General features: G+C 37.6%; 1 protein-coding gene and 1 pseudogene across 4 annotated transcripts in view; one reads left to right on the top strand and one right to left on the bottom strand.

Annotated features, from left to right (window-relative positions):
- ARNT (aryl hydrocarbon receptor nuclear translocator) overlaps nt 1-16,413 on the top strand; it is a 79,468-nt gene that overhangs the window by 49,318 nt on the left and 13,737 nt on the right. For all 4 annotated transcript variants that reach the window (XM_045479080.1, XM_045479083.1, XM_045479082.1 and 1 more), the window contains exons 7-13: nt 1,426-1,639; nt 2,773-2,875; nt 4,572-4,637; nt 5,052-5,137; nt 6,706-6,782; nt 11,854-11,988; nt 14,585-14,659. In XM_045479080.1, the coding sequence (XP_045335036.1) occupies nt 1,426-1,639; nt 2,773-2,875; nt 4,572-4,637; nt 5,052-5,137; nt 6,706-6,782; nt 11,854-11,988; nt 14,585-14,659 (756 nt within the window). The remainder of the gene's footprint in view (nt 1-1,425; nt 1,640-2,772; nt 2,876-4,571; nt 4,638-5,051; nt 5,138-6,705; nt 6,783-11,853; nt 11,989-14,584; nt 14,660-16,413) is intronic.
- LOC123598666 lies at nt 15,290-16,080 on the bottom strand (annotated as a pseudogene).

The raw sequence follows: 16,413 nt of genomic DNA, 5'->3' as shown, positions 1-16,413 counted from the left end.
GCTGGGTTGGAGAGAATGAAAGCAGGGAGACCATTTCATTAATTTGGGAGTAAGATGACGGACAGTGATGTAGTATTGGAAATGGAAATGATAAAAGAGAGTTCTCACTAGAGCATAAGAGAGAGTAATTAGATTTTGAGTCTTGTAGCCTGAGAGGAAGGTGATATTGTTAATCAAAAAAGGAAATGCTAGGGGTGCCTGGGTGGCTCAGTGACTTCAGCTGACTCTTGATTTCAGTTCAGGTCATGATCTTGTGGTTTGTGAGATCCAGCCCTGAGTTGGAGAGCCTACTTTGATTCTGTCTCTCTCCCTGCCTCTCCCCCCACCTCTCCCCACTTTCGCATGCTCTCTTTCACTTAGAAAATAAATAAATTTAAAAAAAAATGCTAGAGGAGCACAGAGGATTGTTCTTTGGAGGGGGAGATAATGATATGTTTTGAGATGTTGAAATTGAATTGCTGATACAGTGTCTAAGAGGAAATGTTTAACATAGTTGGAATTCAGGAATTCAGGTCTGCTTAAAGCTAAAGAAGAAAAGTTTAGGCAAGTCTAAAGATGTAGATTTGGGTATCATTTCATAGCACGGAGGAGTGGATATGATTTCTCAGGGAGAGAGTATGGTATAAATAGAGAACAGAACTTAAGATATAACTTAGGAAGTACCTATACTTGAACAAAGAGAAGGGAGCCTGAAGCAGAGAAGGGACATTTAGAAGTGCAGCAAAAGTTGGAGGATGGTGTTGTAGAAGCTAGAAGAAAATAAAACTTAAAAGGATAGAGTGGACAATGTTAACAGATTCTGCAGAAGACATCAAGTAACATGATAAAGACCCAGGAAAGAGGACTTGAATTGGCAGTTAGGACATTGATAACCTGCTGGAAGCAACATGAACGGTTTAGAGTGAAGATTGTAGTGTGATTGAGAAATAATTGAAAGATAAGAGAATGGAGCCAGTGAATATGACATTTTTCTTAACATAAACTTGGCACTGAAAAGGAGATCATTTGGGCAAAGTTGAGGAAAAATTTGCATGGAAGTGAGAAAACTTGATCATGTTTATAGATCTGAGGGGAAAGAGAGTGAAAATGAACATATTTGTAGAGCAAGATCGTAAAAAGAGACCAAAGGGGGTGAAATCAAGAACTCAGTTACTGTTAGTGGTGACCTTTCTTACTCGCCATCTTAAGTCCTGAGATTGAGGAGGAGGTGGATACTGACACAGAGAGGATGAAGAAATAATTGATAAGGAAAAGCTGTCGTGAAGGCACTTACACTTAGGTTGCAAAGCTGTGACTATGGATCAGGCAGGAGCCAGCAATTGCTTCCGGAGAGAGAAATCAATCATGTACTATCTTATTCTTTCCATGAATAATACTTGGCTTTTAAGATTTCAGTATTAACTTGTATTTCTCTTCTTTGAACAGGAACTCAAACATTTGATCTTGGAGGCAGCAGATGGCTTTCTGTTTATTGTCTCATGTGAGACAGGTCGGGTGGTTTATGTCTCTGACTCAGTGACCCCTGTTTTGAACCAGCCTCAGTCTGAATGGTTTGGTAGCACACTCTACGATCAGGTGCATCCAGATGACGTGGACAAACTTCGTGAGCAGCTTTCCACTTCGGAAAATGCCCTGACAGGTGTGAATTATGTGGGTGGAAAAAGAATGGGAAGTCCTTTTTTTTTCTGAAACAGAAGAGGTTTTAGCTCAATGTTCGTTGAATCTGGCAAGGCTTCTAGAATTTTCTCCTTTAATGAATATGGTCAGTTTTTTCTATCTACATGGAGATAATATAATTTGTAGCTTATCTTTAGAAAATGTTTCTTTAATGATAGGGCACATATAGAAGTTTAATTTTAATGTAAATAAAACAGTAAGTAAAAACCAAATCTAATAAACTTTTTTTTTTTTTCATTCTAAAAGAATTAATTGCTTCATGTTTCTGTCTTAATTTGTATGGGTAATTACCTGGTATTTTTTTCTACCTGTTTGTGCCTCTCTTTGGCTTTATACTGGGTTCTATGATAATAGATTTTTATTTTAGAGATGTTATCCGTATAAGTTTTTACTTTTGTCTTTTTTTTTTTTTTTGGTTGTATTTGTACTATTTTTCTGTTTTTTTCCCTCCCCCACTCCCCCATAACCCCATTTTAATGCTGTTCAGTCCTTTTGCCAGAGTTTGGCTATAGGAAACACAAGTGCTCCTTAAGCAACTCTGGAAAAAAAATCAAAGTGGAAGCAGATCAAAACTGGTATTTAAAATACAAGAAAGCCTACTATGGTTAAATTAATGTTGTTTTAGTTTTCCCTTCTTTTAGGTTTTTATGGATTTTATTTTTCTAGTTCTTTTCCCCAAAAGTTGCCATTTGTTTCTAGTTTCTCTGGAAACAGATATGTGTTTCTATAGCATATGAAAATATGTTTTTAAACAATGACATTCCCTCAGTGTGCATGTGTACATGCATGTGTACATGCATGTGTATAAGCTTTTCCTTATGTTCTTGTTAACCTTTCGCTTACCAACAATACTTTCCACTCCTACTTTCCTTCCTTGCACAAGGTTATATCTCCAGTGGTGGCTTTGAACTTAAGTATAAGATTCATTGATGCGAATTGAGCTATTTTAGACTTGAAAAAAATCCGTCCCCTCCTTGTTATAAGCAAGGAGATTGGAGGGAATGATTAGGATGCTTACCTTTGCCTCCAGTGTCTCTCCAGCTTTCCCCCTCGTACAAGAACACACTCCATACTGCTCTTCATTTCTTTTTTCAGGGCGTATCCTTGATCTGAAGACTGGAACAGTGAAAAAGGAAGGCCAGCAGTCTTCCATGAGGATGTGTATGGGCTCAAGGAGATCATTTATTTGCCGTATGAGGTAAGTGTCAGGCTGTGGACTGTGATTTGACACAGGAATAGTAGCAGAGGGTTTGATTTCTGGTTAGAGGAGTTAAACTTTTAAATCCAAGCTCTAGTTGGATTAAATTTAAGTGTTACCACATGGGTTGTAACAGAATAAAGTGTTTGATAAGGAAACTAAATTTTAATGAACTCCTCCTGTGCCAGACATTATGCTAGGAAGTTTATTGCTATAGTCTCATTTCCCACATCTGTCCTTCAGAGTCGAATTCATGGTACCTATTTTGTTGTTAAAAAGAAAAAAAAGGACTCAAAAAATTAACTTCCCAGAATTACATAGATAATGCCTGATATAGGATTTTATTTTATTTTATTTTTATTTATTTTTTAAATGTTTACTTATTTTTGAGAGAGAGAGAAAGACAGAGGCAGAGAGAGGGAGGCAGAGAACCCAAAGCAGACTCAGCACTGTCAGCACAGAGCCTGATGTGTGGCTCGAACTCACGAACTGTGACATCATGACCTGTGCTGAAGTCAGACATTTAACCGATTGGGCCACCCAGGCACCCCAGGATTTTATTTTAATCCACAGTAATTGGATTCCAAAACCTATATGTTTTCCCCAGTACATCACAAGACAACATCCATGTACTCATCTCATTGCCGCATTTTTCTTTTTTTCATAAAATGTTGATACTTAATTATGTCTTTCTGTTAGTATTTAGTGTTTATAAATTATACATTTTAGTATTGTGAAGAAAGTATGGTGGTACATTCTACACAGGTAGAAAAGATCTCTCTTAAAATTACAAAATAAATTCAGGTTGTATAATAGAAATTAACTAATTTGTACCATCTACCAAGGATGCATATTAGAAATGATGAGTAGGATATTAAGAAAGGTTTCCTGAGAGATTTACAGAATTGAATATTATGTGGCTTAATGGTTTAGAATAACTTCTGGAACTAGATTACTGGATTTCCCACTTAGTATCTTCTGGGACCTTGAGCAGATTACAGGACTACTTCGTGTTGTGATTTCGTCTAATGGAATTATATTAATATCAACCTCATAAAGTTATTTTGAGGATGAGATGAATAAATATATGTAAAGATGCTTAGAATAGTGCGTGGTACATATTAAACTCTGTATAAGTTTTACCTATTATTATTTTAAGAAACGAGAGAAGGAAAGTGGAGAGGGTGGGAGAGAATGTCCCAGTACGTGGACATGGCCTACGTAGAGACATAGGCAGAAGCAAGAGAAATAATAAGGATATGTAGCAAATAGATTGGGATGTGGTATAGAACAGGAGTCTGCAAACCACAACTCTTTATTTGCAAATAAAGCCATATAGGAACATAGCATGTGCATTTGTTTATGTATTGTCTGTGGCTGTTTTCATGCCCTAATGGCAGAGTTGACTAGTTGCAACAGATTTTATGGTCCACGAAAGCTGAAATATTTACCATCTGGTCCTTTACACAAAAAGTATTCTGGCCCCAGTGTAGAGAATTTCTGCATTTGAAGAGTATGTGGAACATTTTGAACTTCAGATTCTGGGCTCAGTTACAAGTTTTAGAAATACCAAACCTGGTTCATTTATCCTTCTGTGTTTCATTGTATCCAGAGCCTGTTATCTGGCTGTTAACGGATGAAAAGTTCTTTAATAGCACAGCGTAATTGCTTTTAATGTCTCCGTTCCTTGAAACAGGTGTGGCAATAGCTCTGTGGACCCCGTCTCCATGAATAGACTGAGCTTTGTGAGGAACAGATGCAGGTGAGATCCTAAACAACGAAGAACCAAAGGGATGGCCAAATTCCTGTAGAGATCATCACTTTTGAAACTATCTTACTGTGTGTAGTACTTCCTTCAGCAGCCCTTACCTTCATCCCTCACTTCCCAGTTACTTAATTTTCTGGCAATATTTTCCTGACCTTCTGCAGCGTCTTTTGCTCATCTTGTTTTAAAGAAGTGGCCCTACCACTTTACCAACTTTCTTTCTGCTGTAATACCTTTTGGTTGCTTTACTTTGGCAAGGCTCAGAAATATGGTGGTCACTTTGGGGTGGAAGAGGCCAAAAAGTGACCACTTTTCTAAACATCCAAGAGCCTAAAGTTAAAGGTACTAAACCAGCGTTGCCTTTTAAATGTTACTGGGTAGTTTTTCTCCTCATACATGTACTTCTTCTAGGAACGGACTTGGCTCTGTGAAGGATGGGGAACCTCATTTTGTGGTGGTCCACTGCACAGGCTATATCAAGGCCTGGCCCCCAGCAGGTAGGGAAGTTGGATTTCTTCCGTGGTGCAGCAGGATTGTCACAGAGTCTGAGAAAGTTAGCTCTAGCATTTGTCATGTACCTGGTACATGATATGTACTGTGGTATAAACTATAAGAAAACACGAAAGAAAAAGCAGATAGACTTCTGCTCCTCCTTTATAGTCCAGTTGGGGAGATGGATTACTCAGACTGGAAAATGACTCAATGTTGGCTGTGTCACAGAATGCAATTTTAAATGTGCAGATTCATAATAATATATACTGAATACCTATTTTCTAAGTATTTGTGTGCAAAGAAGCAGTTGGCATTGAATGTAGTTAATTTGAGAAAGCTACATAAAGTAGGAGCACGACTTTGAGGGAAAAGAGGGAAATGGCTTGATTGTAGTAATTTACAAATGGGATATTCTCTGTAAAGGCTTTAAATCAGGATGTGAGCAGAGTAGCTTTACCAGAACTGGAAGTCAAACAGGGAATATGAGAAGGGTGGTTGGGGTGCAGGGGTCAGCCTTTTAAACTGGTTTGTCAGAATTTCCAGATCTTAGCCACTTTATTACTTCCCTGCTGGATGGGTATGATTGGGAAGTGGGATTGTAGAGAGAGGGAAACTAAGAGAAAAGGGAGGCAAGGTGGTATATTGGGGTAAGAAATTGAACTTTGTATTTGGAAAAACCTGAGTTTGATTCTGGCATTGTTACTTATTAATGGTATAACTTAGGGTAAGTTGCTTGACTTTATAAAAAGAACCCCTCAGATTTCTTACCTATGATTTGGAGATTATAACTCCAAACTCAAAATAACTCATGCAGAGTTATTTTGAGGATTAAATTTAATGTAAGAAAATCACTCATCCCAGTGCCTGGCATATAGTACGCATTCAATAAATGGCAGTTAAATGCAATTAAGAAAAATTTAGTTTTAAGTGTAGTGACATTTGAACTTTTTAATTTATATATCGTGTAAACCATACTTTTGCAGTATGCATGGTCTTTCATTCTTCTGTATTGCTCTCAAAGAAATACTATTTTTCTTGGTAAAAAAAAAAGATACATATGCAAAGACTAAAGAGAATGCAGTCTTCTTCCTTTTCCACACAAAATATTGAAACATTGGCTTCTCTCTTTTCCAAAGGACATAAATAACTGTTGGTGTTTGGTTTCGTTTCATTTTTGGTTGTTTGCTTACTTTAAAAGACACAGGTTGGGCAAGACATCTGTTATCTGCCTATCATTATGGTCACAGAATGAATGACTGTCTTCATATATGTTTGGCTTGGCCAGCATGGTTTTTAAGAATACCTAGGGTGGGACTTGTACTCTGCAATTTATTACAATTAATATGGGTAAAATACATGAATTATTATATGTAAAAATACTTAAAATAGTACCTGGCATATGTGGTAAGTTCTGTGCAATTGTTGTCTTACTGTTATTCTAATCACTCAGCACTCTCTATTGTGTTATACTTAGTCTCTTCATACCTACATGTATTTTAAATCTTTCTATCTGTATTGAAGGCAATTGAGTTTGAAATCCCTGTTAAACCTTTTTAACTTCACCTTCCTGAAGGTGTCTCCCTCCCAGATGATGATCCAGAGGCTGGCCAGGGGAGCAAATTTTGCCTAGTGGCCATTGGCAGACTACAGGCAAGTATGAATTTCCACACCTATATCATCTTTTTTTTTTTTCCTTTTTTCCTTCTTTCTTTATTTTTCAGTTTTCTTTGAGTATTTGTTTTTTAACTTAATCCCAATACAGTTAACATATGGTATTATATTAATTTACTAGTGTATTAGTTATATTAGGTGTATAGCAGAGTGATTCAGTAATTCTATACATTACTCAGTGCTCATCATAAGCATATCCTTGGGGGGATGGGAATGGGTTAAATAGGTGATGGGTACTGAGGAAGACACTTGTGATGAGTACCGGGTGTTATGTGTGTGATAAATCACTACCTTTCTACACCTGAAACTTAATTACACTGGATGTTAACTAACAAATTTAAATAGACACTTGGAAAGAAAATAGTGTTTTCTTAATCTTCTTCACCTTTTTCACCTATCCCCTGGCCCAGAGTTTATTCTCTGTAGTTAAGAATCTTATTTTTTGTTTGTCTTTTTTATCTTTGTTTTGTTTTTTAAGTCCACATATATGTGAAATCATATGGTATTTGTCTTTCTCTGACTTATTTCACTTAGAATTATGCTCTCTAGATCCATCCATGTTGTAAATGGGAAGATTCCATTCTTTCTTACGGCTGAGTAATATTCCATTACGTGGGTGTGGGTGTGGGTGTGTACACGTACATATATATATGTATACACACACACACACACACACACACACACATACATATCATCTTTATCCATTCACCTATCGATGGAGACTTGGGCTGCTGCCATAATTTGGCTATTATAAATAATGCTGCAGTAAACATAGTGCATGTATATTTTCAGATTAGTGTTTTTATATCCTTTGCATAAATGCCCGGTAGTGGAATTACTGGATCATATGGTAGTTCTCTTTTTAATTTTTTGAGGAACCTGCATACTGTTTTTCACAGTGGCTGCACCAGTTTTGCATTCCCGCCAACACTGCACAGGAGTTCCTTTTTCTCTTCATCCTGGCCAACACTTGTTTCTTGTGTTTTTGATTTTTAGCCATTCTGACAGATATGAGGTAGTATCTCATTGTGGTTTTGATTTCCATTTCCCTGATGATTAGTGGTGTTGAGCATCTTTTCATGGATCTGTTGGCCATCAGTATGTCTTCTTTGGAGAAATGTCTGTTCATGTCTTCTCCCATTTTTTGGTTAGATTATTTGGGTGGGTTTTTTTTGTTTTTTGGTGTTGAGTTGTATAAGTACTTTATATATTTTGGATATGAACTCTTTATCGGATATGTCGTTTGCAAATAGCTTTTCCCATTCAGTAGGTTGTCTTTTAGTTTTGTTGGTTGTTTTCTTTGCTGTGCAGAAGCTTTTTTATTTTGATGTAGTCCCAGTAGTTTATTTTTGCTTTTGTTTCCTCTGCCTCAGGAGCCATATCTAAAAAAAATGTTGCTGTGGCCAATGTCAAAGAAATTATTTCCTGTGCTCTCTTCTAGGATTTAAAAAGAATGTGTATTCTACTGTTTTAGGATGGAGCATTCTGAATATATTTGTTAGATCCATCTGGTCCAATGTGTCATTCAAAGCCACTGTTTGCTTGTTGATTTTCTGTTTGGGTGATCTATCCATTCAAGACAGTAGCATGTTAAAGTCCTTTGCTGTTACTGTATTACTATAGATTACTTCTTTTATATAATATACTAGCTGCTTTATATATTGGGTGCTTCCAATATGTTGAGTGCATAAATACTTAACAATTGTTCAGTCTTCTTGTTGGTTTATTCCTTTTGTGATTATATAGTGTCTTTCTTTGTCTCTTGTTATAGTCTTTGTTTTAAAATCTATTTTGTCCAATATAAATATTGCTACCCTGTTTCTTTTCACTTCCATTTGCATGAGTGATAAAAGCTTTTCCCTTCACTTTCAGTCTTCATGTGTCTTTAGGTCACAAATGAGTCTCTAATAGGCAGCATATAGATGGGTCTTGTTTTTTATATATTGTCACCCTGTGTCTTTTGATTGGAGCATTTAGTCCATTTACATTGAAGGTAATTCTTGGAGTGCCTGGCTGGCTCAGTCGGTGGTGGAGCATCTGACTCTTGATCTCAGGGTTGTGAGTTCAAGCTTCATGTTGGGGGTGAAGCCTGTGCTTTGTTTCTTCTCTTGCTCTCTCCTCTAATGATGGTTTGTTGGCTTTATTTAATGATATACTTGGATTCCTTTATTTTTTGCGTATCTATTACTGGTTTAATTTGTGGTTACCATTAGGTTTGTGTATAACATCTTTTGCATATAGTAGCTTATATTAAGTTAATGGTCACTTAAGTTTGAACCCATTCTTTATTATACTTTACATTCTTCTATTTTGTGAATCCCTGGACTGATATTTATAAACCTACTTAATTTTACTGCTTTTGTGTTTCCTACTTTTTTTACTCCTCCTTACTGTCTCAAAGAGCCCCCTTTAACATTTCTTGTAAGGTTGGCTTAGTGGTCATGATTTCTGTAATTTTTGTTGGTCTGGGAAACTTTATCTGTCCTTCAATTGTGAATGATAGCCTTGTTGGATAGAGTATTCTTGGCGGCAGGGTTTTTTCTTTTCAATACTTTGAATATATCATGCTGCTCCCTTCTGGTGTACAAAGTTTCTTTTGAAAAATCTACTGATTATGTTATGGTTTTCCTTTATATGTAACTGTTATCCTTTTCTTTTTTTCTTCTTGCTGCTTTAAAATTTTTTTTTCTACTTTTTGCCAATTATTGTATGTCTTGGTGTGAACCTCCCTAGGTTGATTTTATTGGCGAATCTCTGTGCCTTCTGGATCTGGATTCCTATTTCCTTTCCCAGAAATTTGGAAGTTTTCAGCTATTATTTATTCAAATAAATTTTCTGCCCCTTTTTCTCTCCCTTCTCCTTCTGGGATCCCTATAATGTGAATGTTCTTAAGCTTGCTGGCATGACTGAGTTCCCTAAGCCCATTTTCATTTTTTATTTATGTTTTCCCTCTTTCCTGTTCAGCTTGATTGCTTCCCATTATTCTATCCTCCAGGTTACTGATTCATTTTTCTGCTTCCTCTAGTCTACTATTTATTCCGTCTAGTGTATTTTTAATTTCAGTTATTGAGTTCTTCATCTCTGATTGTTTCTTTTTTATGTTTCCTGTCTTTTTGTTAAGGGTCTCACTGAGGTACTCCACTCTTTTCTCAAGTCCAGTGAGTATCTTTATGTCCATTACTTTAAATTCGCTATCAGGCATATTACTTTATCTCTGTTTTGTTTAGGTCTCTTGCTGTGATTTTGGCCTGTTATTTCATTTGGAACATATTCCTCTGTTTCTATGTATTAGGAAGGGCAGCTACATCTCCTGCTCTTGAAAGTAGTGGCCTTATGAAAAAGGGGTTCTGTAGTGCCCTGCAGTGCAGTGTCCCCTGTTCCCCAGAACCTGGCACTTCAGGGGTGTCTCCTGTGTGTGCCCCGCTATTGTGGCTGGGCTGCTTTTGCTTCGGTCCAGTCGTCTGCAATGGCTCTTTGTCCGTTGTGGGCAGGTTTGGTCCCTGTGTTGTTAGTAGGCTAGTCTGGGGCCACCGTGGCCTTAAGTTGAGTCTGACCAGACGTTTGCCAGAGATAAATAGCACTCAGCCACGGGAGGATGCATGAGCAGAGTGCGAGGTGTTCACAAGGTTTGCAGGGTTCTGCTATGGGAGGAAACCTGGAGCTGCAGCCTGGCTGGAGGGGGTGTGCCTGGGTGGGGCACACTGTTCGTAAGTGAAGTAATGAGTGTTGGTACCACACTGGCTCCTGCAGGTGTCTGCTTGTGCTGGGGGGTGGAGGAAGGTAATGGCACCAGCAAGCTCCATTGTTCGTGAAGAAGTTTTCAGATGATCCCTGCCCCTCCAGCACATCCTCTGAAGTTAGTAAACAAATCTCCTTCCTGTATATCTCAGGTGTTTTTCATAGTGCTGCTTCCATGCTGTATCTCCCTGGGACTGTTTGTTGTGCTGTTTCTTTAAGAGCAGGGACTTAGTTTCCTCTTGCCCTCCCAGCTTTCCCTTGAGATTGCTGATTTTTAGTGTTCCAGGTTTTAAGCCCTGCTATTTGTAAGAATTCTTGAAATTCCACCCCTCTGGTTTTTAAAGCCAAATGTTATGGGGATTTGTCTTCCCCAGAGGGGCTCTGCGGTGTGAGAGTATGTTTCTCTCCCTCCTGCTGACAGTCACACAGGTCCGATTAGTGGGTCTGTTTAGCTCCTAATTGCATCTCTACCCTTCCTACCCTCTTAAGTGTGGCCTCTTCTCTACGTAGCTGTGGAGAGTTTGTTCTGCCAGCCTTTGGGTCATTTTCTGGATTATTTACACTGATGTGGCTTTCATCTAGTTGTATCCATGGGACAAGGTGAGTTTAGGGTCCCCCTGCTCCACCATCTTCCCTGGAAGTCCTCTATCATCCCTATTCAATGAGAAGAAATCTCCTCAGGACTTGTTCATGTTATTTTTATTTTACTCTCTGAATATAAATGAAGAATTATATAAAACTCTAGATATTTGGAAAAATATGGCATTCGTAGTTTGCTTCTCTTAGATTTAGAAGAATCTGAAAAGGATGAGAAGAGGAGGGAGATCTTTTCCCTTTATCTTTCATACTTTGACCTTTACAAGTGCTGAATTTTCTATTTCCAACTAATTTCTTCTGCTTCTATCAGGAGAAGAGAGATCTTTTCATTTTGTCATTACATGACTAGAGAAGTGGAAGTATTTTGATTCTTCCCATAAAGTTAGATAAGTTTCTTGGTTACCGGAGACTATAATTTTCCAATCTGAATAATGAACACAGCACAGCCAAGCTGAATGACAGTAGGTGAGTTTTGGGTTGAATGAATTTTTATCTTCTTTACAGAGTTGGTAAAGAGTACAGATGTGGGGGTGAAGCTAGGCCTCTTGGTCTCTCTAATTGTGATTGTAATTTTTTCCTTTCTGAGTGAGATGTGAAAGCACAGAAATTCCTTAAACTGGGATCCTCGTGTTTATGTATATGATCACGAGGACATGGGAAACGCATCTATAAAGAATGGAATCGTTTTATCTTGTTTTTATCTCTTTACTTTCAGGTAACCAGTTCTCCCAACTGTACAGACATGAGTAACGTTTGTCAACCAACAGAGTTCATCTCTCGGCACAACATTGAGGGGATCTTCACTTTTGTGGATCACCGCTGTGTGGCTACTGTTGGCTATCAACCACAGGTGAGGAGGTACAGCTGTTACACCACTAATACTTAAACCTGTTTACCTTGGCTTTGTTTAGATTATTCAGTCATGTAATTCCAGAATAGCCAAAACATGTTAGCCGCAGGTCAGAAAAAAGAGATGATCCTATTCTATCAGTAGCTAAATTTATTCTCCGCTTCCTACCAGTGTTATTCATCTAACCTAGAAAAATACATCTTGTGAAACCAGGTTGGGGCAGCAGGCATGAATGTGTATTTATTTTTTCTTGTTGATATTATTATAGATAATAATAATGCAAAAGTGTCATTTTAATTTTTATAATGGTATGACCATTGTTAGATAATTTTTGTAGTCACCTAGGTACATAGTAACCCACAAAATATGCAGATTTGGCACCAGTTATTATGATTTTATTGAAAATTTTTTATTAAAATTTTTTTTAATATCCATTTATTTTTGAGAGAGAGAGACAGTGTGAACAGGGAAGGGGCAGAGAGACAGGGAGACAGAGAATCTGAAGCAGGCTCCAGGCTCTGAGCTGTCTGCACAGAGCCTGATGCAGGGCTCAAACTCATGAACTGTGAGATCAGGACTCGAGCTGAAGTCAGACACCTAACTGACTGAGCCATCCAGGTGCTCCTTTACTGAGATTTCTCATTCAACAGACTAGGAAGCTATACCCAGAGTTGAGAAATAAGTCATTATACAAACTTTCAAAGCCATATGGCCAGGAGGGACTTCCGATTATGGTTCTGTGAAGAAGTTGGTAAAGAAGAGGTCTTGGAAAAAAAGAACGAAGTTGGAATCACTACCTGATTCATCATCTGTCACAAAGTTGTCATCAAGGTAGTGTGGGAGCAGTGTAAAGATAGGTATATAGATCAATAGAACCAGAGTAGAGTGTCTTTTCACATTTATGGTCAGATGATTTTCCAAAAAGATGCCAACAATTAAGCAGGGAAAAGAAGTCTTTCTAACAGATGGTGATGGAAAAGTTGGATATCCACCCACCTCAAAAGGATGTAAACTCTTACCCACACCATGCACAAAGATCAACTCAAAGACGTAAATGCATGAGAGCTAAAGTTATAAAACTTCTAGAAGAATATAGGAGAATATCTTTGTGATCTTGAGTTAGGCAAAGATTTCTTATAAAAGAATTGGTATCCAGAATATATAAAAGAACTCTCAGAACTCATTAAGATAAACAGCCAGTAAAAAAGGGGCACAAGATTTGAATAGACATTTCACCAAAGAAGCAATAGGAATGGCATATAAAAAGATGTTCATCATGGGGCACCTGGCTGCTCAGTCAGGGGAGCATGCAACTGTTGATCTCAGGGTTGTAAGTTTGAGCCCCATGTTGGGTATAGCAATTACTTAAGAAGAAAATCTTAAAAACCAAAAACAAACAAACAAACAAAAAACCAAGATGCTCATCATCATTAGTCAATAGGAAGGTACAAATTAAAACCACAGTGAGATACCACTATATGTCCAATATTAGCAAAAAGTGGAGCACCTGGGTGGCTCAGTCAATTGAGCATCTGACTCTTGATTTCAGTTCAGGTCACGAACTCACACTTAGTGAGATCAAGCCTCGCATTGGGCTCTGTGCCAACAGTGCAGAGCCTGCTTGGGATTCTCTCTCACCCTCTCCCTTTGTACCTCCCCCACACGCACGTGCAAATACTCGTGCTCTCTCTCTCTCTCAAAATAAATAAACATTTTTTTAAAAAAGTGTTGTGAGAATGTGGGGAAATTGAAACCATCACATGTTGTTGGTAGACATGTACGATGGCATAGTCACTTTGGAAACACATTTTGGAAAAATGGAAAAACAGTTTCATAAAAAATTAAATGTGACTTACTCTACAATGTAGCAGTTGCACTCGTAAGTATTTACTTAAGAGAAATGAAACATATGTGCCCATAAAGAAAGATTTTTATTCACAGTTGTATTTCATAATAGCCCCAAAGTGGGAAAACTCAAGGATACACAAACTGTGATACCTTCATGTTAGAATACTGCCGAGCAATAAAAAGGAATATACTTGATACATGCAACAACATACATGAACTCCAAAAATCTTAAGTTAATTGTAAGAAGCTAGACACAAAAAACTACATATTATATAATTCCATTTGTATGAAATTTCTAGAAAAGGCAGCACTAAAGTAGAAAGCAGATCACTCACTGGTTGGCTAGGAGATTGGGAGCGGGTGTTGACTACGAACAGGCACAAGGGAACTTTTGGGGGCAGTGGACATATTCTAAAACTGGATTGTGCTAATAATGGTAGTTGCACAACAGTATAAATATGTTAGAGACCATCAAATTGTAGATTTAGAATGAGTGAATTATATGTTGTACATTAGACCTCAAATCTATAAAAATGCAGTTAAAGTAAATAATGTTCTGAAAAAGAAAAATGTTCTAGAGGCCATTTGCTTAGCAGATTCTGTATTTTGGTTTTGTTTGTTTGTTTTTCCTCCTCACTTGTAATCCTGGGATAAAGACAGGAGAAATAAAATCCAAGTCCTTTGCTGATGGGCCATGAAGTTAGATGATCATAAAAGTGTCCATCTTACTCTTCTTTTTCATTTTTAGGAACTCTTAGGAAAGAATATTGTGGAATTCTGTCATCCTGAAGACCAACAGCTTCTAAGAGACAGCTTCCAACAGGTAACTTTCTCCCCTAGTTTGGATCTGACTAATATTTTTTTTTTTTTTCAACGTTTATTTATTTTTGGGACAGAGAGAGACAGAGCATGAACGGGGGAGGGGCAGAGAGAGAGGGAGACACAGAATCGGAAACAGGCTCCAGGCTCTGAGCCATCAGCCCAGAGCCCGACGCGGGGCTCGAACTCACGGACCGCGAGATCGTGACCTGGCTGAAGTCGGCTGCTTAACCGACTGCGCCACCCAGGCGCCCCATGACTAATATTTTTATTTAATATTTGTTATCATATTAATTCCTCAAATATTTATTGACCACTGATGGAGTACTGTGACAGGTACCACCATAATCTTATGTTTGGTACATAGCCTGTATTTTTAAGAAACAGAAAAGAGAAAAGGACTGGTATTTTGAAACTATGGATAATGGCCATATTTTGGCTTTGGCTACTCACTGTCTTATATCTAGCTAGCTGTATCCAAAAGACTCTTTAAAGTATTTAAAATACTTTAGGCCTCACTGAACTGTGGATGCTAGTAGAAATATTCATTTCTTAGTTGTTTTATAGATAAGTAAGAGTCAATGGCTTTTTTTTTTTAAACATCACAAGTAAGATTTTTTGTCACCATTAAATGTCTGAATTTTAAACAGATTTTGTAGATATTCTCATATCCACCAGCTCGTCCCATTTTAGTACCAGTCCTAATCCCCAGTGGCTTTTCCAAAACGAATTCCTTAACCATAAAGCTCCATGAGCGTTTCCAATTCAAACTTGGGCTGCTTCAGCATTTTTACCTAACAGTTAAAGACATCATGAAGTGGATAAATAGATTGGCAAGCCTTTTCTATGTTTTTTCTGATGCTATCTGCAATCAGTTATTTACCATTTCTTTGAAGTCATTTGTCTGCACCTCTCAGGTTATGATTTCTGCCATCTTTTCCTGAATTTGGCGGACCTGTCGGTGCTGAGCATAAGAGGTCTTCTGATTAATCTGATTTATGTGTTTTTTAGTGAAACCAACACAAAATAGACAAAGAAAATAGCCATCAGTGGTCTTAACATGAACATGAGCTTCAATCATTGTCTGCCATTTTTTGACCATGGAACACATTTTCTCATGGGTAAGATCTATGCCATAGAAATTAGGCAGTTTTTGCCCTGAACATCCTCAGTAATTAGCTTGAATTTTATAAATGCAACTTTATCATTCATGGCAGATCAGCAGGGCTCACTTCAAAAACACGACCCTTGAGGCCATCAGATGAGATTTTGATTCCTTGATTTCTCATGAGTAGTGTTTTTCCAGTATTTCTTATATCCAGTGCCTTCACATCATACCAGTCTTTCTTAGAAAATGGATCAACCACTTTCTTCTTGGCTGCCTTTTTGCCCTTTTATAAAGCGTCTGTTCTTGCCAGCCTGCATGGCACTGCTAAGGGAGCCAAAAGGCAAGAGTTAACTCTTAGTTGTAAGCTGACTCAATTGTTATTTTCAGGCGCTAGATTCTGAAAATATCTGGTGAATTTAATTTTAGTACAGATTTGGCTTTAGGAAGCATTCTTATATTAGACTAATTTCCCTCTTTAAGCCTCAGTAGTGTCCTTAGGAATACAATAGGTATAATAACAGTACTTAAATTCAGAGGATTGTTGGGAATATTAAATAAGGCAATGCATTTAAAGCACATAGTCCAACTTTTTTTTTTTTTTTTTTTTTTTTAACATTTATACATTTTGAGAGACAGAGACAGAGTGTTAG

This window comes from Leopardus geoffroyi, chromosome C1, assembly GCF_018350155.1.
Source record: "Leopardus geoffroyi isolate Oge1 chromosome C1, O.geoffroyi_Oge1_pat1.0, whole genome shotgun sequence".
Lineage (NCBI taxonomy): Eukaryota > Metazoa > Chordata > Mammalia > Carnivora > Felidae > Leopardus > Leopardus geoffroyi.
The sequence above is the reverse complement of the archived record's forward strand: the minus strand, read 5'-3'. Positions and strand labels throughout refer to the sequence as shown.